This window comes from Chanodichthys erythropterus, chromosome 1, assembly GCF_024489055.1.
Source record: "Chanodichthys erythropterus isolate Z2021 chromosome 1, ASM2448905v1, whole genome shotgun sequence".
Taxonomy (NCBI): domain Eukaryota; kingdom Metazoa; phylum Chordata; class Actinopteri; order Cypriniformes; family Xenocyprididae; genus Chanodichthys; species Chanodichthys erythropterus.
The window spans coordinates 7,805,545-7,829,252 of NC_090221.1; the positions used below are offsets into that span (position 1 = coordinate 7,805,545).

The 23,708-nt window shown below is 35.9% G+C and overlaps 2 protein-coding genes and 1 long non-coding RNA gene across 5 annotated transcripts in view; 1 reads left to right on the forward strand and 2 right to left on the reverse strand.

Annotated features, from left to right (window-relative positions):
* Positions 1–62, reverse strand: part of LOC137020500 (uncharacterized) — a 2,613-nt gene extending 2,551 nt beyond the window's left edge. Inside the window, exon 1 of the long non-coding RNA XR_010895202.1 lies at positions 1–62. This exon is cut by the window's left edge and continues 12 nt beyond it. This is a non-coding gene — a long non-coding RNA (uncharacterized lncRNA).
* cnot7 (CCR4-NOT transcription complex, subunit 7) overlaps positions 1–6,437 on the forward strand; it is a 6,976-nt gene extending 539 nt beyond the window's left edge. Inside the window, exons 2-7 of one of the 2 annotated variants that reach the window (XM_067386137.1) lie at positions 723–932; positions 3,537–3,730; positions 3,913–4,074; positions 4,242–4,386; positions 4,831–4,941; positions 5,018–6,437. In XM_067386137.1, coding sequence (XP_067242238.1) covers positions 816–932; positions 3,537–3,730; positions 3,913–4,074; positions 4,242–4,386; positions 4,831–4,941; positions 5,018–5,149 — 861 coding nt within the window. In that variant the 5' untranslated portion in view covers positions 723–815 and the 3' untranslated portion in view covers positions 5,150–6,437. Of the gene's footprint in view, positions 1–722; positions 933–3,536; positions 3,731–3,853; positions 4,075–4,241; positions 4,387–4,830; positions 4,942–5,017 lie in introns of those variants that run through there. The other variant, XM_067386147.1, reaches the window with a different exon arrangement.
* Positions 6,438–6,706: 269 nt separating this feature from the next.
* On the reverse strand, positions 6,707–23,312 carry zdhhc2 (zinc finger DHHC-type palmitoyltransferase 2). Of its 2 annotated transcripts, XM_067371524.1 has the most exons (14): positions 23,116–23,312; positions 19,247–19,273; positions 15,991–16,085; positions 15,381–15,501; positions 15,109–15,178; positions 14,985–15,017; positions 13,856–13,976; positions 13,679–13,717; positions 12,507–12,639; positions 11,162–11,288; positions 10,983–11,075; positions 10,642–10,745; positions 10,407–10,466; positions 6,707–8,224 (listed from the first exon to the last, which is right to left on the reverse strand). In XM_067371524.1, exons 1-13 carry the CDS (start codon positions 23,234–23,236, stop codon positions 10,426–10,428), a joined length of 1,125 nt encoding a protein of 374 aa, XP_067227625.1. In that variant the 5' UTR covers positions 23,237–23,312; the 3' UTR covers positions 6,707–8,224; positions 10,407–10,425. The 2 variants fall into 2 exon arrangements, with proteins under 2 accessions (XP_067227625.1, XP_067227719.1); XM_067371618.1 differs by lacking the exon at positions 13,679–13,717.
* Between the last annotated feature and the right edge of the window lie 396 nt (positions 23,313–23,708).

A 23,708-nucleotide genomic window follows, 5' to 3' on the forward strand; every position in this document is an offset into this window, starting at 1 on the left:
ATATTGAAGTGAATACTGCTGATGTTAGCCTGCGACCGTTTTGACTCATCTGGCACTTGTTGTAATGTTTAGTCACATTACAACAGTTTTTTGTGCGTTATATGAGTATGTCTGAATCATTATCCTTTCAGTGTTGTCATGATGCAAGAATAGTAGATGAATAGTCATGTGTACTTAGTAGAGTCTAAAGTGAAGCATATGAAGTATTGCAGAAAGTCTCTGTTTATTTTCCTCATAATACTGGCGGGGATGATAAGGATACACTCATCTAACATCTAGTTTGAAGTCAGTAAACACATGACTAATGATTTACCAGCCAGGGCATGTCAGAAGAATTATCCTCAATCCATAGACATGTACAGAGGACATCAACTTGAAAATATAGACCTGAATAAGAAAATACAATTAAGTACAAGTAAAGGGAGCATTATGGTCATGCTTTGATTACAACATGCTCATTTTTAATTGGACAGGAGATCTTTGTATGGTGATGTTGTATATATTTGCCATTTAACATATTTTCTAGCATTTGAACTAAGTTTCTTTTGCACATTTGTTTTCAAAAGCACATTTTAATTGAATCAAGTTACCCTATGTCTATACTGTGTGTATTTGCATATTGCTTATTTTGCCTATTGCCTTCTTGTTTATAGTGTAGTGACAATAAAGTGATTTGATATAAATTGTCCTGATTGTGGTGTGAATATTGTTTTCTTTTCCAGGTAAAAAGAGGGAACAAGCGACTATAATTTCATGAGAATATCCCCTGGGGAGTGTTTTTTTGGTTTTGATGCCGTGCACCTGAGAGTGACACTATGCCCGCAGCCACTGTGGATCATAGCCAAAAAATATGTGAGGTTTGGGCCAGCAACCTGGAGGAGGAAATGAAGAGGATCCGACAGGTGACTCGAAAATTCAGCTATGTTGCAATGGTGAGTTTGAAACATTAATGTTTTATTCAAATCGATACAGTTTCGTTTTTCAGATGTGATCTAGGACTGACTGTCTGCCCTGTCAGTCTGCAAGTTATGAAATTAGATCCATATGTTGAGACTGTGCAGTTAATATCCGTATGTCTACATCAGTTTCCATAGTGATGACTTGAGTGTCAGCCTCATGGCAAGAGACATACGAGAGTTCCTGTCATTGTGGAAAGAGTGGATGCACTGTAAAAAAGTGGCAACCTGCAATTGTTACTTTAAAGAGCTGTTTTTTTTTATAGAACCTTGTTTTTGCCATGAAATAAATAAAACATTTAAAAGATAATTGTGACTTTTTATCTTACAATTCTGTCTCTCACAATTGCTAGTTATAAAGTCAGAATTGCAAGATGTAAACCAGTGTTAATTTTGACAGCAAATTTTGATTTAGTTTTAGTCTTTTGACTGAAATGTCATTTAATTTTAGTCATATGAAATTTTTTAGTCTAGTTTTAGTTGACTAAATATCATAAGATTTTAGTTGACTAAATCTACAGTAGATTTAGTTGACTAAAATCCAATTTAGTTAAATTGTAATGCATTAAATATGCATTTCTCTAACAATACAAAGATCCAGTGATATACATCTGATATACTCTCTAAACTGTTTGTTCACTTAAGATAACCAACTGTACTTTACTTGCCAAAGCGGATGGTTTTTGACCGTTAAAGTGCAAAAACACACAAAAGAGCTCATTTTAGTACTTGAGACAAGGGGATTGAGACACTTATCATTGAGGTGCAATTATAGTTTTTGTTTACAATTTTGATAAGATTTGATTTTTAGTTTTTCTGCTTTCATTGTAATTTTAGTTAAAAGTTTTAGTAATTTTTTTGTGTTTGTGTCTTTTAGCTTTTGCTTTTAAATGTCTATATAGTTTTTTTTATTTCTGTTTTAGTTATTTTAGTACATCAGGTTAAGCTAAAGCTTGGAAACTAGATGAAATAAAATAAGTTTACATTTTTTAAATATTTGTTTTGTTTCAGTTAATGTTTATTTCAAGTAATGAATTTTTTTTTTATGGTTTTAGGTTTCGTTAACTATAATAACCCTTATATCTGTAAAATATATGGAATAATGTGTCAAATACTGTTCTTAGTCCTTCCTTCCTGTGACAGAAGATTCAGTAGTTTACTATGAATTAAATAGAAAAAATAGTAGATTTTAGTCATACTTTGACATTCAAAACACATTTTTATTTAGTCGTCTCGTTTTCATCCTTGAAAAAAATGTCGTTGACATGAAAAGTATGACAAATTATTCATCAACAAAATTAACACTGATGTAAACTCGCAATTGTGTTTATATCTCACAATTGTGAGAAAAAAAGTGATAATTGTGAGATAAAACGTTTTTATGATAAAGACTTTTTTTAAAGAAGCTTTTAAAATAAAGACCTTTTTTTCTCAGAATTGCAAATTGATATCTCACAATTACCTTTTTTGTTTTATTTCTTTCAGTGGCAAAAACAAGCTTTCATCGTTTTTTTACTTGATTTAACCAATAAAATGTATTTTGTTGGTATAGGTTGATTCAGCAATATTAGGTAATATTTTTGACTTGAACAAAACCAGTTATTTTAGAAGTTATAATTATTAGATTACCTTTTTTCAGTGTTGCAAAAATTAACTCACATTTTAACTCATGAGGCACATCAGACAACAAAAAAGTCAAATGCCAAAACCGCTTGTTTGTTCACTCGTTAATTCTTTGATTATTAAATACACAATGAATTACATGAGCAACATGACTGAATTCAGATAAAGCTGCTCTTTATGAATAACATTAGTCACATTGCATCATAAATGATATAAAAATAAATTAATTAGGGATGCACCGATATGAAAATTTTGGCCGATAACCGATAATTCTTATCAGATAACGGATATGTTGGCTGATAAATGTAATTCCAAATTGTTATAGAATTTTTGAGAGCCTGATTACAAAAACAAAAGTCTCACCATTAAAAGCCATGTCCCAAGCACACAATTATAATGTTCTCATTTTAATATTATGTAGCCTATATGACAGACTTGCATTGTACGTTGCCCTTGACTGTATTTTCCTTTCAGAAGTGATTTCAATCATATTTCAAGCAATTCAGAACCATCATGGTGGACAGTTTCACATCTGGTGTCTCAGCTGAAGGAAATAATCCATTATTTATCGGCCGATACCAATATGTGGTGATATGTATATATCGTGCATCCCTAAAATTAATTTGAAGTCCGATCTGACCATTCCAGGGTTGTTATTGTTAACAAAAATTAAAACTATTTTGGTAATTGAAAAAAAAGTTGAAATAAAATAAAATATAGATATTAGGTGAAAAATGTAAACTTTGAGCTTAAACTTAAAAAAAAAAACCTTACTTAAAAAAAAAAAATAAATATATATATATATATATATATATATATATATATATATATATATATATATATATATATAATAAAGATTTTAAGTCTGTCATATTTTATGGCCTTTTTTTGTTGTTGTTTTGATCACATACTATAAATATAACATAACACTCATAATGCATTTTGTTGCATTTGTAGGACACAGAGTTTCCAGGTGTCGTTGCAAGACCAATCGGAGAATTTAGAAGCAATGCAGATTACCAGTACCAGCTGTTGCGGTGTAATGTTGACTTGTTGAAGATCATCCAGCTTGGCCTTACATTTATGAACGAAGAGGGCAAATACCCACCAGGAACGTCAACATGGCAGTTCAACTTCAAATTTAACCTCACGTAAGCATTGCACTTTGTAGTTAAAGAGGAATGGCACTCATTTTTAACAACAAAGCATCAATCCATGATCCTTGTTTTATGTGCATGTTGAAGACATAACAAGATGACTTTTCTCATCTTCAGGTGTAACCATAGCCATCAGTGTGATTCTTTATGAAAGCTGGACATACTGTCTTTTGCAGGGAAGACATGTATGCACAGGATTCCATTGAGCTGCTCACTTCGTCAGGTATCCAGTTTAAGAAGCATGAGGAGGAGGGTATTGAGACACTGTACTTTGCTGAGCTGCTTATGACCTCAGGTGTGGTGCTTTGTGAGGGGGTCAAGTGGCTCTCATTCCATAGGTAATCTTACAGTAATATTCACATACTGAAATCAATACAGTGTTTCAGTGGAGATTCAAGCCACAAAAGCTTCAAAAAATGTGCATTAATGTTAAAAATGTGTGTTTAAACTTCATGAACTATACTCCCTTTATTTTCAAGCTAACTGTTGTGTCTCTTCCAAACAGTGGCTATGACTTTGGGTACCTGATTAAAATTTTGTCCAACTCGAAATTGCCAGAGGAAGAGGTTGACTTCTTCGAAATTCTTCGTTTATTTTTTCCCATCATTTATGATGTGAAATACCTCATGAAGAGCTGTAAGAACTTGAAGGTATTTTAGCGTTTGGAAATTTGCATGAGGATGTTGCCATTAGAAATACGGTGGCTACAAAGTATTCATGACCGTGGACTTTTTCCTCAGTGTTTTACAGCATTGAATCTGTTTTCATTTTTTGTTTGTTTTCCTTCTTTGTGTGTGTGTGTGTGTGTGTGTGTGTGTGTGTGTGTGTCCAACATTATTTTTTGACTTTGACATGTTTTTGTTGATCAATACATAAAGTCAAATCAAATTTTCCGTGGTTCAATGTTATTGTAAAACAATGAAACCTGAAAACTGGGGGTGAATGCGTATATAGCCATTTCAGATGTCTTATTTGATGATTTTGAGTCATCACTGTAGCATTTGCCTTGAAGTATACCACGGGATACTTGCATTTTGTAGCAGTGCGTGCGAATTGAAGGAATCTGTGTCTGATTTCCATCATGTGATGCGCAGGGCGGTCTGCAGGAGGTGGCAGAGCAGCTTGAGCTGGAGAGAATTGGTCCTCAGCATCAGGCAGGGTCTGACTCACTCCTCACAGGAATGGCTTTCTTCAAGATGAGAGAGGTGGGCCTTCATCTACACACAAAATATGAAACCGAATCCAGCATTTGTACTGACTGTAACATCATTGTCATTGCAGATGTTTTTTGAGGATCACATCGATGATGCCAAGTATTGTGGTCACTTGTATGGACTGGGTTCAGGCTCATCCTATGTCCAGAACGGCACCGGAAATGCCTACGAGGAGGAGGCCAACAAGCAGCAGTCATGACACAAGAATCCCTCACCATAAAGAACCTCATATACAGGGCTCAAAACTTGGGTTTTTAGTTGTTCTTGTTTTGTTTTCCATGAGAGATTTCATAGTAATTTGCACTTTAAAGCTCCCATCCAACAGAGAAAAAAAAACTTCTTCCGTTTGTTGCCTTCTCTGGGTTAAATCTTTTCACACAATGTTCATCTTTATGGTTAAAGAAGAGGAACCATTTGGTGTTTTAGTTTCCCCCCCCCCACAGCTCAGCCTTAATATTAAGCTACTTTTTATGTTCTTTTTTTAACGTTAATTTATTGCATTCTTTTCTTCTCGTGTACTGTTGCGTAGTTCATTGTCTAATTTAGCGAGTACACCAGTCACCTACGTGAACTGTCCTTCCCTGATTACAGGAGTACTGATTTCTCACACTTCGCAGTAGCTTTAGACAGATGGAGGATCTCACAGACACACAGGTAAATACAGGCACTTAATTGTAAAGCGAAGACTCGCACTGATTTTACTCTTTATGTTGGGTTAGCACAGATTTTACCACACAAGTAAATTAAGAGTGATGATGTAACTGCCACTATTTAAGTGAACTGAGGTCACCTCATACTTCTGCATCAAAATTCTTTCCTTTTTCATTTTTAAAAGAAATGTAAAGGTTTTGTAGTATTTTAGTAGCAAAAAGTTCAAAGCCTTTTATTCATTTAAGAAATAATGACTCTTAAAGGAAATCTTAACCAACTCAAGTACTCAGTATCAGTGGAATTAGTTTTACTTGTAGTGCTGGTTTTTTGAAAGGTGCACATTTTGTGCTGTTTGGGTTTTTCTCCTGATTTTCCTTTTTCTTTTTTTTTTTGGATTGTATTACTTTACAATTCTGTGTTGCCTAGATCTGCTGCATGTACGGAAAGATATTGGAATAAATGCTGTGTTAACTAATCTGAGCTTTTATAGACATGTGAATCGCATGAACACAGCTTTTTTTTTTTTCTTTTGAATGTCTGATTTGGTGAATAATTTTGGTAGCTCTTAACCTCCCTCCTCCCGTTTGTCTATCATCTTGATGTGTACAGTATCCACGTTGGTATTATGCAATATAGAGTGACTGTTTTTAGAGCTTTTGGAAAATAAAAGCCTGATTTTTCTAACATTTCTAACTGAAGTCTGTTCAGACATATGCTGTATTAAGGTTTGATTACATTGTTCTTAAAGGACAGTTAACACACGTTAAAAATAGCTACTGGGTTCAAAACAACCCAAGTTGGGTTGAAAATGGACAAACCCAGCGATTGGGTTAAATGCTGAGAGGTTTTTATTTAACTCAACTATTGTTTAAGAATTACTGTATTGCTTGCGTAAAATGAGCCAAAAGTATGTTGGAAATTAACATTTATTAATATGTTTAATGTAAAATAATTAAACATTAATTTGCTTATTAATAAATGTTCTTTTCATTATTATTGTTGCATCTAATAATTATGTGTCTGATTTTTAATTTCCAACCTATTTTGGGTTCATTTATGCCAGCCATGTAGTAATTTTTAAACAATAGTTGAGTTGAATAAAATAAAAACATTTAACCCACCCGCTGGGTTTGTCCATTTTCAACCCAATTTGGGTTGTTTTTAACCCAGCATTTTTTAGTGTAGTGTTCGATTGAAACAATACCGAAACAACACTGTAGCACTTAATAAAATATCACTTTATTTCTCTTACAGTAACATTCATCAAGGCATATCGTTCATTGGCATTGTCATACGGAGTCTGACTATATATGAAAACATTGCACTAGAGCCAGCAGAATTTCACATACTCTCAAAGAGAACAAAAGCAGCAACAACAGTCAGCTCGTCTACATACACAAAGCAAGAACCAGTAGAAATCTTGTATCACAGTTTATTTTTAATGTGGTGTGTGACCCTAATCACAAAATAACAAATCCTATATGACATTTCCATAAAAGCTACAAAACAGACAACACACCACAGCTCTTGGCATATCTGAGGTTTTGTTCACACCTCAGTCAAAATCAAGTACACATACATTTACATGCAATAACTGTGGAATCAAATTCAGATAGAAATATGGTAGTAAGTACATTAAAAGAGCCCTTAGATAAATCAGATGCGATACAAAACCACATCTTTGAGATTTGCATTAATTGTGCAAACGGTTATGCAAAGTATGATACAAAATAATCAATATACTGACATATAGTGAAATGCTTACTGCAGCTGCAGTATCATAACGCATACTTAATTGCATACTTGATTCGATAGAGCCATCAAGATGAAGACAATTTAAAAACTGAAATAATGTGCAGCTTTAAGCGCTGTTCAAAGTGCATGTAGAGTATTCTTGTCTTCCCTCTGCTTGTCAGGTAAAAACTTGAATAAACAGTGTTTTGTCTGGATATGCAATGCTAAAAATGGCCTAAAATGTTTTGCTACATCAGTCTTTTTGCATGTGTATGACCTTTGCAAAACCCAGGACAGCTGGGATGCAGACTTAAGGGTGATGGACAAAACACTTTGTCAAATGAAACAGATCACAAACATGATTTGCAGATGCATCTGTATGTTAATGAACAAAAACAATTAACAAAGCAGGATCAAAAACAGGGTTAAAAATATTGTAATGTAGTGGGCTTTCAGTTTTCACATTTCAACAATGACATACAACTATGTACCACCATCACACAGCATGCATAAATACTTCACGTTTCCCAGGCTAACAAAATATGTCACCTTCTTTAGCAATGCTTACACCACACAAGCTATATTCAAGGCATTTTCCGTACAAACTTAAACATTTTTTAAAACGTGGGTCCAGGAACCACGGTTATGTTACCATGTTCAGCCACATCTGTGGGTAGCTTTAGGCACATGAAGATATCTCAGCCATACAGTTTCCAAAGAAGAGAAGAAACTGTGGCCCTTTATGAATGTACACTCCATAAATCCTGCACTGTTAGCGCTTGTGAAGGATCACAATTCATTAGGTAGAGAGTGGAAGGGCAGTGCAAGTCTGTGCAGCAGAGACATCCTCACTGTTCCACTGACAACAAACATCACTAGTACAAAACTCCTAGTGGAAAAGAGTTTAAAGAGAATTCAAATATAGTATAATATACAAACCCGATTCCAAAAAAGTTGGGACACTGTACAAATTGTGAATAAAAAAGGAATGCAATCATTTAGAAATCTCATAAACTTATATTTTATGCACAATAGAATATAGATAACATATCAAATGTAGAAAGTGAGACATTTTGAAATGTCATGCCAAATATTGGCTCTTTTTGGATTTCATGAGAGCTACACATTCCAAAAAAGTTGGGACAGGTAGCAATAAGAGGCCGGAAAAGTTAAATGTACATATAAGGAACAGCTGGAGGACCAATTTGCAACTTATTAAGTCAATTGGCAACATGACTGGGTATAAAAAGAGCCTCTCAGAGTGGCAGTGTCTCTCAGAAGTCAAGATGGGCAGAGGATCACCAATTCCCCCAATGCTGCGGCGAAAAATAGTGGAGCTATATCAGAAAAGAGTTTCTCAGAGAAAAATTGCAAAGAGTTTGAAGTTATCATCATCTACAGTGCATAATATCATCCAAAGATATAGAGAATCTATAACAATCTTTGTGCGTAAGGGTCAAGGCCGGAAAACCATACTGGATGCCCTTGATCTTCGGGCCCTTAGACGGCACTGCATCACATACAGGAATGCTACTGTAATGGAAATCACAACATGGGCTCAGGAATACTTCCAGAAAACATTGTCGGTGAACACAATCCACTGTGCCATTCGCCGTTGCCAGCTAAAACTATAGGTCAAAAAAGAAGCCATATCTAAACATGATCCAGAAGCGCAGGTGTTTTCTCTGGGCCAAGGCTCATTTAAAATGGACTGTGGCAAAGAGGAAAACTGTTCTGTGGTCAGACGAATAAAAATTTGAAGTTCTTTTTGGAAAACTGGGACGCCATGTCATCCGGACTAAAGAGGACAAGGAAGTTGTTATCAGCGCTCAGTTCAGAAGCCTGCATCTCTGATGGTATGGGGTTGCATGAGTGCGTGTGGCATGGGCAGCTTACACATCTGGAAAGGCACCATCAATGCTGAAAGGTATATCCAAGTTCTAGAACAACATATGCTCCCTTCCAGACGTCGTCTCTTTCAGGGAAGACCTTGCATTTTCCAACATGACAATGCCAGACCACATACTGCATCAATTACAACATCATGGCTGCGTAGAAGAAGGATCCGGGTACTGAAATGGCCAGCCTGCAGTCCAGATCTTTCACCCATAGAAAACATTTGGCGCATCATAAAGAGGAAGATGTGACGAAGACCTAAGACAGTTGAGCAACTAGAAGTCTGTATTAGACAAGAATGGGACAACATTCCTATTCCTAAACTTGAGTAACTTGTCTCCTCAGTCCCCAGACGTTTGCAGACTGTTATAAAAAGAAGAGGGGATGCCACACAGTGGTGAACATGGCCTTGTCCCAACTTTTTTGAGATGTGTTGATGCCATGAAATTTAAAATCAACTTATTTTTCCCTTAAAATGATACAGTTTAAACATTTGATATGTCATCTATGTTGTATTCTGAATAAAATATTGAAATTTGAATCTTCCACATCATTGCATTCTGTTTTTATTCATAATTTGTACAGTGTCCCAACTTTTTTGGAATCGGGTTTGTAATGTAATATGTGTGGTATGTACACTATCATTCAAAGGTTTAGGGAAAGTAAGATTTTTTTTTAAAGAAATTAATACTTTCATTCAGGAAGGATTCAATAAATGGATTAAATGTGAAAGTAAAGACATTGATAATGTTACAAAACTGACTTCGATACCACGTTGAGCAGATTCGTAAACACCTCTGATTGGCCATTGTGTTCATGCGCTCAACATATGTCTACAAATATATTAAAAATTTAAATTGTAATAATATTTAATAATATTACTGTTTTTACTGTATTTTTGATCAAATAAAATGTAGCATTGCTGAGCAAAAGGGACTTAAATCTTACCCCAAACTTAGAATGATAGTGTATGTTCCCTGACAACAACATAGTGACGGCCCAGATCCGGCCCATATCTGGTCCATGTAATCCACATGTACCAGATGTGGGCCGGATCTGAGCCACACTATGTTGCTGTCTGAGTTACAACAGTATAATTTTGAAACACTTTAAAGTACTATTATCGGAAAATATGTCAAATGTTTTTATTATATGTACACACAAAAGTAACAAACCTGTTTCATTTACATGTTCCTAAGTTTCCTTCTCAATAGTCAAGGCTGGGTTGCTTGTACCTGTTAGGAAAACACAGAATGGTCAGTATATTATTACCACATTATTATCATTACTCACACGTTCATAGCTGCAGGTTTAGCCCATATCTATAACTCATATTTATAGTCAGGAGGACACACTAAACAATGTTTCGTAATAGTTTTGTAATGAGATGTGGCATAACTGTCCTGTCACCTCGCTTGTCTCTGTCTTCACTTCCCTCTGACTGTCCGTTATTCAGCAGTCGGCTCTGAGACTCTCTCAGAGGTTTAGGTGGAAACTGATGGGATTCTCCAGCACTGGAAAAATAAAAAGGGCATGAATGGAAAGCTCTGCATATCAGCCATACAGTATCTCACAATGCAACTGTGCATTTCTAGTGTGACAGTGGAACCAGAAGTAATATCTACTGCAAATTCCTTTCTTGACTCATTGTGTGATTGGACTGTCAAATTAGTTTGTATTTTATATATATATATATATATATATTGTTATACAGTATTTTCCTAAATGAATAATTCATCAGAGGCATGAACCTTTTGATGGAAGGGTTGCTTCCGGGGGACAAGGAGGGTTGTTCGGGGTCTGGGTTCACTAGACATGTGGGGAATGAACAGCCGTCGCCCAGACTGCAGAAATACAAAGTGGTACAGAGGGAATGAGATCAGCAAACACTGACACCAATATTTCCAGTGCTACTGAACATGACTTATACCTTGAAAAAACTGGCAGTAGCCAGTATTTCTTTTCATCTCCAAACACTTGGCGAAAGTTCTTGCTTGTTCCTAAACTGAAGCCGTTCTTGTCTGGTCCATGCTGGAACTCAGGAGCTCTGAAAGCCTCTGACAGAAGAAACATTTAAACCACATAAATATATAAAAATGCTTCATATACAATCCTTCTAACATGATTTCCAATTTCCTCTTTACTTTTAACCCTGTTAAGCCTACATATGAAATAATAATCAGAAAATGGTCAGACTAGTCAGTTCCAATGTTTTGAAATAGAACAGTTTATTGAGCCTTTAGACGGAATAAAAAATAATAATAAAGTTTGTGTATGTGTTTTTTGTTGGGTATCATATTTGATACATCAGACTAGCTCATATAGCATGATATAGGAGAATATGGAAAAAAAACACCTCAATTTTATTCAGAGGCCCAATCTGAGCAAAAATTTGCATTTTAGTGCTATTGCTGATATTTATATGGCAAAAAAGATGATATTCTCATAGCTTCTAATGTAAATAAATGAGATTGTATATAGTATAGCAGACTACTAACTGTACATGAAATGCATATAAGTATCAGTTGACATTCTATTTTTCCTAATAATATGTCTTAGTAAGATGATATTTAAATTTTTAGTCTTATTATTAAAACTCTGTGTTTTAATCGTGGGTTAAAAGCATATAATGCAATGCAATACAATGATAACTGAGAGATGATCAAAATAAACATTCCTCAAAAGCCTGATGTATATTTCATACTCAAATTTTAACGTGGTTTTTCTAAAAAAATAATCAAGTAAACCTAAGTTGCTTCAGTGCAGTAAATGTTCATCTTGAAATACTACTAACAATCACTAATATAAAAGTTATTCTTTCTTTAAAAATCAATAAAAAATTCACAGCAAAAAGACACGTGCCACGACCTGAAGGTGGACATTTTTAGAATCATACTAAAAAGTCTTTTACTTGCTAAAAAGTATGAACTATCAGTCACTAACTAAGAGTCCTTAGAAATTTGCATATCAAATATGATAGAATAGCACATGTCTGAATCTGAGATTCATTTTCAACCATAATGCATCTTGACACACTTGCTTTTGCCAGAAGACTGGGCATGTTGTCACAGATACATGTTCCCTTGAGGATCTGCCACAGAGGGCAGACTGCAGAAGACCTAAACACCACCTGCCCCAGATCTGAGTCACTGGTGCTATGAGACGTATTTGACCAGGCAACTCGGACAGATGATCATAGAACGCAAAATACACACTACTGATGAGGCCATGTTTACTAGTGAAATCCAAGGGTAATTACAGCACAGCCCACTCACCCAATGTGGATCTGTTCTTGCAGACAAGCCAGCAGTGATAAGCAAACAAAAACGCTAGGCTCACTGAGAACGTGGAGGCAGCGAAAAACATGAACATGATGTGAAACTTGGCTTGGGTATCAGGCAGACCATTCTGTGAGAAACATGGGAAAGAATCTTAAAACACCACAAACAGGCATGGACTGAAATAAACAAACAAAAAAAAACAGCCCAGGCCTAATTCAAGCTACTGCTTGCTATATTATCTAGTTGATTTTTTTACAGAATATGTGAACCGTTCTGGCAAAATGAGTCGCAATTAGCAAATTTTCAAAAATGAGTTATTAAAAAAACCTTCAAAATGAAGTAATCCGACAAAAATGACGTTTGAATTCGATAGAGTCAGCAAAGTCAATTTTGATAAAAATCAGGTTAAAGTTTTATAAAGTGTCCAAAACAAAATCACCTAGCAACCATACCTTTAAGTCCCTGATAAATAACACCTAATTTGGCATACACCTGATCAAAACCAAATATCTAGGCTATTGGAAAATATATATTTCATTGGTTCAGACTCATGCCATCAAAAATTCGCAATGAATATTCACAAAGTTGGAATGCTGAGCTTTAAAATAATACAAAACTTGGACTAATGAGGAAGTTGCTGAGGGGAAGCGCAAGTGTTGAAGCGAGCATTTTTCATGAACAAAGGAAAGGTACTCGTCTCAGAAAACACAAATAAAGATACTTTTAGATGTTTAGTTGCTATTTGAAGCATTTGGATCGCTAGATGAGGGCTAATGAACTCATTTTTGTGAAAACCTCGAATTTGACCAAAATCGACATTTTTGACTTGTTTTGCCTGCAGCTCATAATTAGTCTGTGCATATTCCGGCTCATTTTGCCAGCATGGGTTACATCTATTATGTCTGGAATACTCTATTACATAAAGTTTGCAGAATTAAACTGAAAAAGTGGGAACGAGCAGAAGTGGGATACATGGTCTCTATGGATTGCTCATTCTAGACTAGACAAACATTTTGAATGAGCCAACATTTGCTTGTCTACTGGATCTAACAGAAATTGTAAGCTAAGATGTTATGCTGAGGGAAACTATCAAAACTACAGGAACTAGACGAATAAATAGGTCAATCAAAGCACATCAGAAATCTCAGTGATTGACTGAGTCCTACCAAATATTGGACTAGACGCTCGTGTGTTTTACCGTCAACCTTTCAAAATAAAAACACCCTTTTTATTGAAAAGCAATGATCAAAACATGATATTACTCCAGTTATTACATTTTTCTGAACATTCAAATGATGTTTCCAAATATAAGCCAAATAAATTAATAATTAATTCATACTTACATTCCAGAACTCAATGAAATACAGCAAGTCTGTGGCAGTGACAAAGAGGCAATACAACAAAGAATATGCTAGGAAGAGCATGAAAAACTTGTAGTTGGAGAAGCCCACGCAATTGTTTACCCTGTCAAAGAAGAAAAAATGCACCTATTAGCACCTATTTATTATCAATATATTATATGCACATATTATATATATTATATGCAATTACATGCACCTATTTATTATCAATAAAACTGGATATTACTGTAATATCTATTTTGATTGCAAAATACTGCCCAATATATGCTATAACAAGGGAAATTGTGATTGCGAGTTATAAAGTCAAAATTGTGAGATATAAACTCGCAATTCTGACTTTATATCTCACATTTGTGAGAAAAAAGTTCAGAATTGTGAGATAAAAAGTCACAATTATCTTTTAAATTGTTTTATTCCATGGGGGAAACAAGCTTCCATAGATTTGCGAGTGAACGCAAAGTTTCTTGGGAGAATGCAAAACATTTGCAAGAGAACACAAATGCATTGACGACTTATTTATCCTCCCATCCAATATTTTTTTTCCACCACCATGTCCTTTTAGAGGTCCGGTACAAAACATATATGGGTTAGCCAAACTTTTTCTGACCAACGGAATGTCAACCTTATCTCACAGAAAATGTATCTATTTTAGGAGGTGATGGTTTCATATAATTTGTACAATGTAATTTTTATGGAAAAGTATAATTTTTAGAAAAATGTAAGCATGAAGGTCCGTCCTTAAATCTAACCATCGGTGACGTGTAAGCAGAGCATATGAAAACATAATAATATCATAGAAATTCATTTAAAATAGTCACCAATTTACTAAAATGCAAAGTTATACAACAACTAAAAATTCAATTTTTAGGCTACCCTTAGGTCTTGGGCTAAGACAAAAACTATTTGAATGATGGATTTTTTTTTTTATTTTATTTCTAACAAAAAAAAATTCCATAATGTAGCTTTAAATGACAAAATCAATGTGTGTTGGAAAAAAATATTGTTTTGTTGGTCTAATAGAAACTGCAAAATGTTTGGTTCATGTCTTCCTTCCCAAGACAAAAATCTTTTTATTCTTGCTTTGCATTTAATCTACTGAGCTAGTGCATACCACGGACAATGGTGATCCATCTTTAAAATGCACCTGTAAAAAAAGCAGAGGCAGGAGCTGTTGAAATGCAACACAGCAAAATCTAATATGTGTTGTGTCTTTAAAAAAAAGGAGAAAGACATACATATCACAGGCAGAGCAATGATGACATCGATCAGGCTTCAGCAGCAGACAGCGTTCACAGTAGCGGATAGCTATATCAAGACAGCTTGTTAAAATACAGATCGATAGGATTCACTGAAGACTGAAGACAGATTGAAACAAATGTAATTGTCTGTGGCCATTATTTGTTACTGAGCCTAAATCTGGGCTGAATGGACGGTTACAGACTTGGCCTGCTAACAGTGATGTCTTTGGCACAATTAGGATGTGCTGAACGTAAAGAAAAGTGCCCACCTCCTGACATTGTGCGTGTGTAAATGGGCAAATCCTTAGCAATTCTCCTCAAGATCTCCTGTTGAGATTCTCTCCGATCTTCACGCTCTAATAGTTCTTTGTCAGGATGTGACAGGTGGAACTGATAGGAACAGACAAAACGCAAAACATTTTGATATTTCCTGTGTGACAAGCAGCACGTTCTGCACTCAGAGATGTGAGAGGAGTACGACTGATTGCCAGTTTGAGCCATATGTGGTTTCTCTATTACAGTTTGTTTCTCATTCTCAGCTGGAAATAATAACAGCTTCCAGCGAGGTGCTGTAGTTACACCTACGATCACATGCAATTTACAACCCAACATGCTGTTTTTTCAATAAGCATAACCAACAACTCATCCTAATGGGTGTTATACCATATATTTATAAATATTACACTTCTAACAGGCAAATAATATTCATTATAAGCCAACTCCTCATGAGTCACACTTGACTATATGCTGTGCAATAACATTTAAATTGACTTATTACTTAGAGATGACTTCAGTTGTCTGCTATTAATTCTTGGCGTTTACTTTGAAATTAATAGTTATTAATATACATAACTTATTTCTATAATCAAATTTACTCACCTCTTTGAGTGGATTCATGGGTTTTGTGAAGATAGTTTGCCAGTATGACCACACGAACATGATGAAAAGAATATGATATATCAAGAGGTAAACTACTGTGATACAAAAGAAATAGTGAAAGGTTATTAAAAAAAGGGAAGCATCACTATTATTATTATTGCTCATGATTATGGTGAGGGATTATTAAACTTATTAAACTTTAGTGCGTAGCATAACTCATACTGCACTGTTTGTGCTAAAATATAAATGGTAACTCAAATCATGTGGTTGGTTGAGGAGATGTGTTTTTTACAGTTTTCACAAGGCGAATGATAATATGGGTGAAAATATCCCATGAACTTACATTACTATTACCATTAGGTTTGGGGTTGGTAAGCTTTTATAAATGTTTTTGAAAGAAGTGTTTTTGAAATTACTCACCAAGGCTGCAGTTAATTGATCAAAAATACAGTAAAAACAGTAATATTGTGAAATATTATTACAATTTTATTGTATTTATTCTATTTAAATATATTTTATAATTAAAAATAAATGTTTTCAGTGTCACATGATCCGTCAGAAATCATTAAATTATTCATAAACATTCAGAAAAAGCAAAAATTATTGTAAATATTCACTCCATTTAAAGGCACAATATGTAATTTTCACCACTAGAGGTCACTTATTCAAAGTGACGCCTTGATTTCGCGGAATCATGGGAGATCCGACAGGCCTTGGGCAGAAATCATATTCATGGTTGAGCTAATGTATTAAAGATTTATTAAAGGGGGGTATCACACACAGTTTGTTAATCTTGAGTACATATAGAGTAACAATGCATCCTTCATATCTCCGAAAAGTCTTTAGTTTTGTCATATTTATAAAAGATAGATACGCTAAACCGAGTCTTTCCGGAAAAAGCAGAGATCCTGGAGGATCCACTGTTCCCTTAAAGAGGACCTATTAAGCAAAATTCACTTTTGCATGGTGTTTGGACATAAATGTGTGTTGGCAGTGAGTGTACACAACCACCCTTATAGTGATAAAAATCCACCCACTCCTTTTTTTCCAGATCCCTGGTGGTGTGACGTCACAAAAGCCACAGGCTCCGCCCACGAATGTTGACTGACGCTCAAGTTTGAACATAGACCCGCCCTGAGCGCGTTGTTTACAGCGAGTCCGCCATGGCTGCACTGACTAGAGTGTCTCCCAAGCGTTTTAGGTGTTCTGTAGATGGATGGATTAATCCACATAGCTCTCTCCATTTACTCCCTAAATCTGAGCTGCTGAAAACGAGGTGGATTAACTTGGTTTTCCAGGAAAATGCTCCCTCAGTTCTGCCGAAATTCGTTTATGTCTGCGCGAATCATTTCACACCGGACTGCTTAGTGAACAAATATCAATACACAAAGGGACAATACAAAACAGAGACTGTGCTAAAAACATGCTACTCAAGGATATTGAAGTAAAAACCGTTCGTGAACCAGCTTACAGTCTCCAGAGTGATACTATACGGCAGTAATGAAGGTAAGGGCACTTTATTACAGTTCATCTGAGATATTTTCGGGTATAAAGTTTATTAAGCACCACCCGAAAGGCATAAGGTCTTTATATATTCGTTTACTGTTAGTTGTAACGAGTGTTTCTGTGTTCTTCGCTATGTGTGTTGGTAATACAAGGAAAAGAGAGAGTTTATGGATAATATTTTAATGCACACTTGCAGTGTTTTATTAAGCTCTTACAGTGATTTTATAGAGTGAAAATGGACGCTTCATCTTTTGTGTGAAGTACAATAAACGTCATAAAACTCATCAGTATAGTTTTGGCCATCATTCGGACGGTACAACAGGCCTGTACTAATATAGTGGATTAAAAACTAGAAGGCAATATAAGTTATAACCGTAATTGAACTAAACTATACCTGTTCTATCTCCATGCAGCTTATATTTGCAGTTTCTGACATCATAGTGCGTCGTGACTGAATCCTGTCACCGGAGAATCAGCTCATGAAGCTCCGCCCTCTTAGGCCATCGCAGCAGCTCATTAGCATTTAAAGGGACTGCACTGAAACGGCGTGTTTTTGCTCAACCACTAAAAGTAGCAATTTTAGCATGCTATAAAAATTATCTGTGGGGTATTTTGAGCTAAAACTTAACATACACACTCTGGGAACTTCAGAGACTAATTTTACATCTTGTTAAATGGAGCATAACAGGTCCTCTTTAACGCTGGGTTCTTTGGGAAGCTGAAAAAGGTAATCTTTCCCTCACAACCAAAAACACACTCCTTTGTTGACAGGAGCTGCATCTCATTTCAGAGGCTGCATCCTCCGGATATCGCATTTGAAGGCTGAATACTTCATCAAAGATGTCATATTTAAGAAAAGTAACCGTAATAAAATTGACTAATATTTATTGTGAGGTCTAAAATACTGTTATTTCTTTCTTACGTTGCAATCTAACGGTTATTTTTCTTAAATGAGACCGATGATGTATGCAGCCTTCAAAGGGTGCAGCCCCTGAATTGGGACACAGCCATTGTTGAAAAATCTCTCGGCTTCCGTATCCCTAACGAAACGCATTGATGGGTGTGCTCTTGCTCTTGCTCTGGGTAGTGTATGCGCATGCTTATCCGGGAGAAGTGCCTATACAAGGAATTACGCCCTTTATTATGGGCCATACTAGAAAAAAATTCTCCGAAACCAGAAGTAGTCATTTGGCACAGAAATACTCCGTCATATGTCCAACTCGTGTTTTGAAACTTTGGCCATGTTTAGCATGAGAATCCAACTCTTCAACAGTGTAAATAAGTCAGAATGCATGAAATTGCCTTACACCCCCGCTTTAACATTACGGAAAGAGGCAGTTAGAGCGACTGCTAATGAGAGAAAATGAGATTTAAACAGCAAGACTTGCTGTGTTGAGCTATATAACAATAATTAATTTTCTGTCGATGTATGTATCCATCCAAACAGTTTCTCACCTGTCTAATAAAACACATTATATATTAAAGCGTAAAATCGGAAATCAAGGGTAACGCGGGTATGATGTCACTGATAGGCAATGCACGGACATGGTTTGTGCCCTGGTTAAAATTGCTTATTTCTCTGGATTTAAACATTCTTGGAAACATTTAGGATAATGTAAGTACACAAGTCAACAAAATATCTAACACTGTTCTAGTGGCTTTTGGATATTTTAAATCTTACATATTGTACCTTTAAAGCAAAATGAAACATTGTAAAACAAGTAAACATTGTAAGAAAAAGCTGACTTACTTTTCTCTCCCATGTTTTCAATAGTTTCTGCAGAGAAAATAGAAAGAAAAATGTAACAATGTCTCTACAACTTTGTTAATGCTGTATGATCTGAATTCTGTACTGGCTATTATTGTATAAACAGTAGGTCAGAAACTCCTTGTGCATTTAGAAGGTCAGCGAGCAGCAGATGGTTCTCAGCACAGTTCTCTGATCACTGTTGCTGGAACTCACGCTGTACGGAGACTCTTGATCAGATGCCCAAATTCACTAGCACCTAATTGCATCACTTCAACTGGTGCTCTTTCAGAACCATGAGCTATTTTGTGGTGACAGGGTTACAGATACTAACCACGACCACACAGGAACATGCAGAAAAAAAACTCTGCTTCAACATCAAGATAGGACCACCCACACAGATGGCACGGAAGGAAGATTTTGTTTTGCAGGGTGTTTTTTTAAAGAAATATTCTTTTGAGGTTTGACACATTCAAAGCATACAGACTCTTCAATAAATATCTAGTACTGAAAATGCAGTGTCCTAAAAGCCCCATTAGATTAGCCTCATCTAATGTGACGAGGGTCTGCACTACTCTCTATCCAAAATATGCTCTTTGAAAGAGCTGGCACTTAAGTAAAAAAAAAATGTAGTTCCTCTGAAGCACAAAACAGAAGTGAAATCCCAGAATGCAGTGCATCTATTTTTAATTGAGTATGTGTACCCCATGGAGCACTTAAGCAGGTTCAGCGGGCGCTTAAAAAGTTGTGATGAGTTTGAGGCATTACAAAAATCCTCATAATTTTGTAACAATTCACAAAAGGCGTGTAAAGAATAACTGCAAGTGTAAATACAACCGGCAATCACAGTATAGACCATTATCATAACACCTCATCATTGGTATACAACCCTCTCAATTTGAACAATAAAAACTGTCAACAGATGACAAGACTCATTATGACCAATTTCAGCAATGAAACCGTTTCTTCTCCTGATGGCATCAGTGTTGTTGTTTGAGAAATGTCAAATGTGTTTGTTGCTAAACTCAATGTGCAGCACAAGTGATTTGACAGCAGAAATAGGTCAAGTAGAGATTGGTGAGGTTGAGTTTGACAGCTTGGCACTGAGATTAGCTTTGAGACATAAGGATCAGCAGACAGTACGTTTATAACAACCTTTGTCTCCATGGGTTGTGTTGGGAAAATTAAAGACTCACTGACTACCCATTAACATGGTTTGCTAAAATAGATGCAATGACAGCATAATAGTGGTATTAACAAGTAAATGGATCTTCTTTTAAACTGACACTGTCTGTTAAGGTTTTGGGTATTGATTTGTATGTTGCAGTGAGCCAAATACCTATTTGAAAAATCCAGCATAAACCAGCATGAATTCAGTGTTGGTTTAGGCTGATTTATGCTGGTTAGAGCTGGTATATTGCTGGTCTAGCTGGTAGACCAGCATAATCATGCTTTATCAAGCAAAACTGAGCTAGTGTAGCTGGTCAAGCAACCACCAACCAGCATCCCATGCTGGTCCCATCATGCAAAACATACTTATGCTGGTGACTACCAATGGATCAGGATAAATAATCTCTTTTGCGCACAAAAGGTATTCTCGTCGCTTCATAATGTTGAAACACTGTAGTCACATCTACTTTTATACTGATGTCTTTAATATCTTTTTGGGCCTTAACAATGGTGGTTAAATTGCTGTCTATGGGTGAGTCACACCAAAGTCCCTTTAAGACAAGTCATTTCACTCGGCGGCCATCTTTGAAACGCTTCTCGGGCATCCTGGGCATCATGCAGCTCCTATCACTTTGAATGGGGAAACATCAGATTCTCCAAGACTGTTCGTCAACCTTACGATTAAATTTGATATTTGAAATCACCAATGAAATCTAACAACAACCGGCTCATAAATTTAGTTTCTAAACGCTCGAATCATGACAAAAAAACTATTTTCTTCAGGCTGGATCAAGCTAATGCGCATGCGCAGACCTAAATGCGCGTCTCTTCGGAGGCGCGCGTCTGACTGTTTCTATAGAAACCGGTGATTCTAACGGCCGCTGAAGTGACGCGATGACTTTACCAGTCGGCGATTGGCTCTTGGCTTTAGAAGGCAGGACTTATTCCGCCATATTGCGCGTTACACTTTCTCCCATTCAAAACAAGTGACACGTCTTGTGTTATTCTATAGTCTTTGGTCACACACCTCTCGGATTTCATCAAAAATACCTTAATTTGTGTTCCGAAGATGAACGCAGGTCTTACAGGTGTGGAACGACATGAGGGTGAGTAATAAATGACAGAATTTTCATTTTTGGGTGAAATAACCCTTCAATAGCCTTCAATTCATGCTCAAGTTCAAACATTAAAGCACTTAATGGTTTTCATTCTGTCAGTTTAAGTGCAAAGCAAGGGGTGGGGTGCCTATGGAGACCCAATGACTGCAGTTCAGCATAAACCACTATAAACTGCCAGTGGGAACAGCCGTTAGAAGGCCTGGCCACTGACACTTCACTCAGTGAAGTCTCTGAAGGAACATCACAAAGCAGCTGTTTTATGCACAAATGTATAAACGTCATTTGATTCTATTAAAGGAGACCAAACACACACATCATTAGTCTTCAGTGAAAAACAGGGCATCCTCATGATCATCCACCATTCAAGAGAACAATAAAGCCTCTTATGGGAAGATGATAGCAGATCTTATCAAAGGAATGAATGATGTTAATGTGAAGACAAACCTTTGCTTGTTGCACACATAAATAAGCCACAGTCTAAACAAATGATACAGCACATAATAGAGCTTGAAGATGTTTTTTACAGTGGTAAGAGCTTATATTTACAGCAACAAATGAAGGGGAGAGATCAAGTTTTGTATAAGGGTTTAATGACCACCATGGAGTAGTTATAGAGTGATGCCAAAATGGCTCCATACAGTATTGCATATGGGTCAATGATATGATGCTATTTTTTTGTGGATCTACAGTATTGTTACTCCAAAATGCATTAAAAATTTAATTCATGAAAATACTTGAATACACGTTTTCTGCATTATTATTATTAGTTTTGCTATTATGTGTGGGGTTAAAGTAAAAATGTGTAGGTGGTGTTAACTGTCCTAAGATTGTAATAAAAAAAGTCTCATTAAAAATAATTGTGTTATTTAAAAAACAAAAGCAATAAAGCAGTTAATATTTTGCGAATGGACCCCTTATGACCCTCATGAGATCTTTTAAAATATAACATATTGTGACTTTTTACAAAAAGGCACATTTTATTCAGGTACCAAAACACCAAAAATTCAATTCTTCGTTATATATATATATATGACATTATTGGGAAAAAGTGTCCCAATCAACCTGAATTCACCCAATATGAATATATAAACAACTATTGAAATATATTGATTAAGTTGTAGACATCCCCATGTATGAAAGGTGCAAGGGCAATATATTTGTAGTTTTTACTTGATGATAACAGTCATTAAATCAATGTATGAAATTAACATAAAAATATTACATTTCTTGGATCTTTGCATATGTATTTTTATCATCTCACACATGCTTATTAGTCACTGACCCATATATGTTTTTCAGTTTTATAAATAAGATGCATAAAATTATAATATTAAGAGGCCCTTATGGCTACAGACACACGCGCGCATATAAGAGAAGGGTTAAATTAATCTCATACAAATTGTCACTAATTATCACCTACTCTTAGTCAATCTGTTTATAAGCAAGAGGACCCCATCAATAGAAGAGATATTGCTCTAGTAACAGAAGCAGACATATGCACATGGTCGAAGGAAGCCAGGTATCATTAATTCATTTCACACTCTCCGTTTCACACCAACTTCATTCAGAGAGCTTCATTCTTACCTATGCAGAGCTGCACTACATAAGCGTAGTAGGACCATGCTGCGATCAGACTGATGAACAGCACAGGAACCCAGCATAAAACTCTCCTGCAATCATCTCTGCGCGAGCCCGACGGCGCCATCTTTCTATTTGAAGACCAAAAGTGGTCAAAACGACAAGTTCAGCCTCACAGAGCCCGCACTGCTGCTAAAACATCATGTCTTCTTCCGTGTGCAGCTGCGGTTCGTCTGCTCCTCCATCCTCCGGTTCTCCGCTCGCTCTTGTTTGCAGTGTGTAGCACATCGGTACCGCCCCTTTCTACAAACTTGCATGATGCTCACGCGATGCGGTGGAGGTGTCACTACACTAAAGCATGATTCGCAAAATTTGCTATATTTATTATATAGCCCATTTACAATGTCACACCAGAGCATGTTCAATAACATATTGTTACACTATTATTAAATATTATAGCAAAAAAAAAAAATGTCTGATTACAGGAAGCAGCACAAGGTTTAGTAGTTCATTTTAAACCAGCTGGTTAGCTGGTTTTAGATGGTCATCCAGTCTGGTCTTCTGACTGGTTTTAAAGAGATTTGGACATTTTTCAGCAG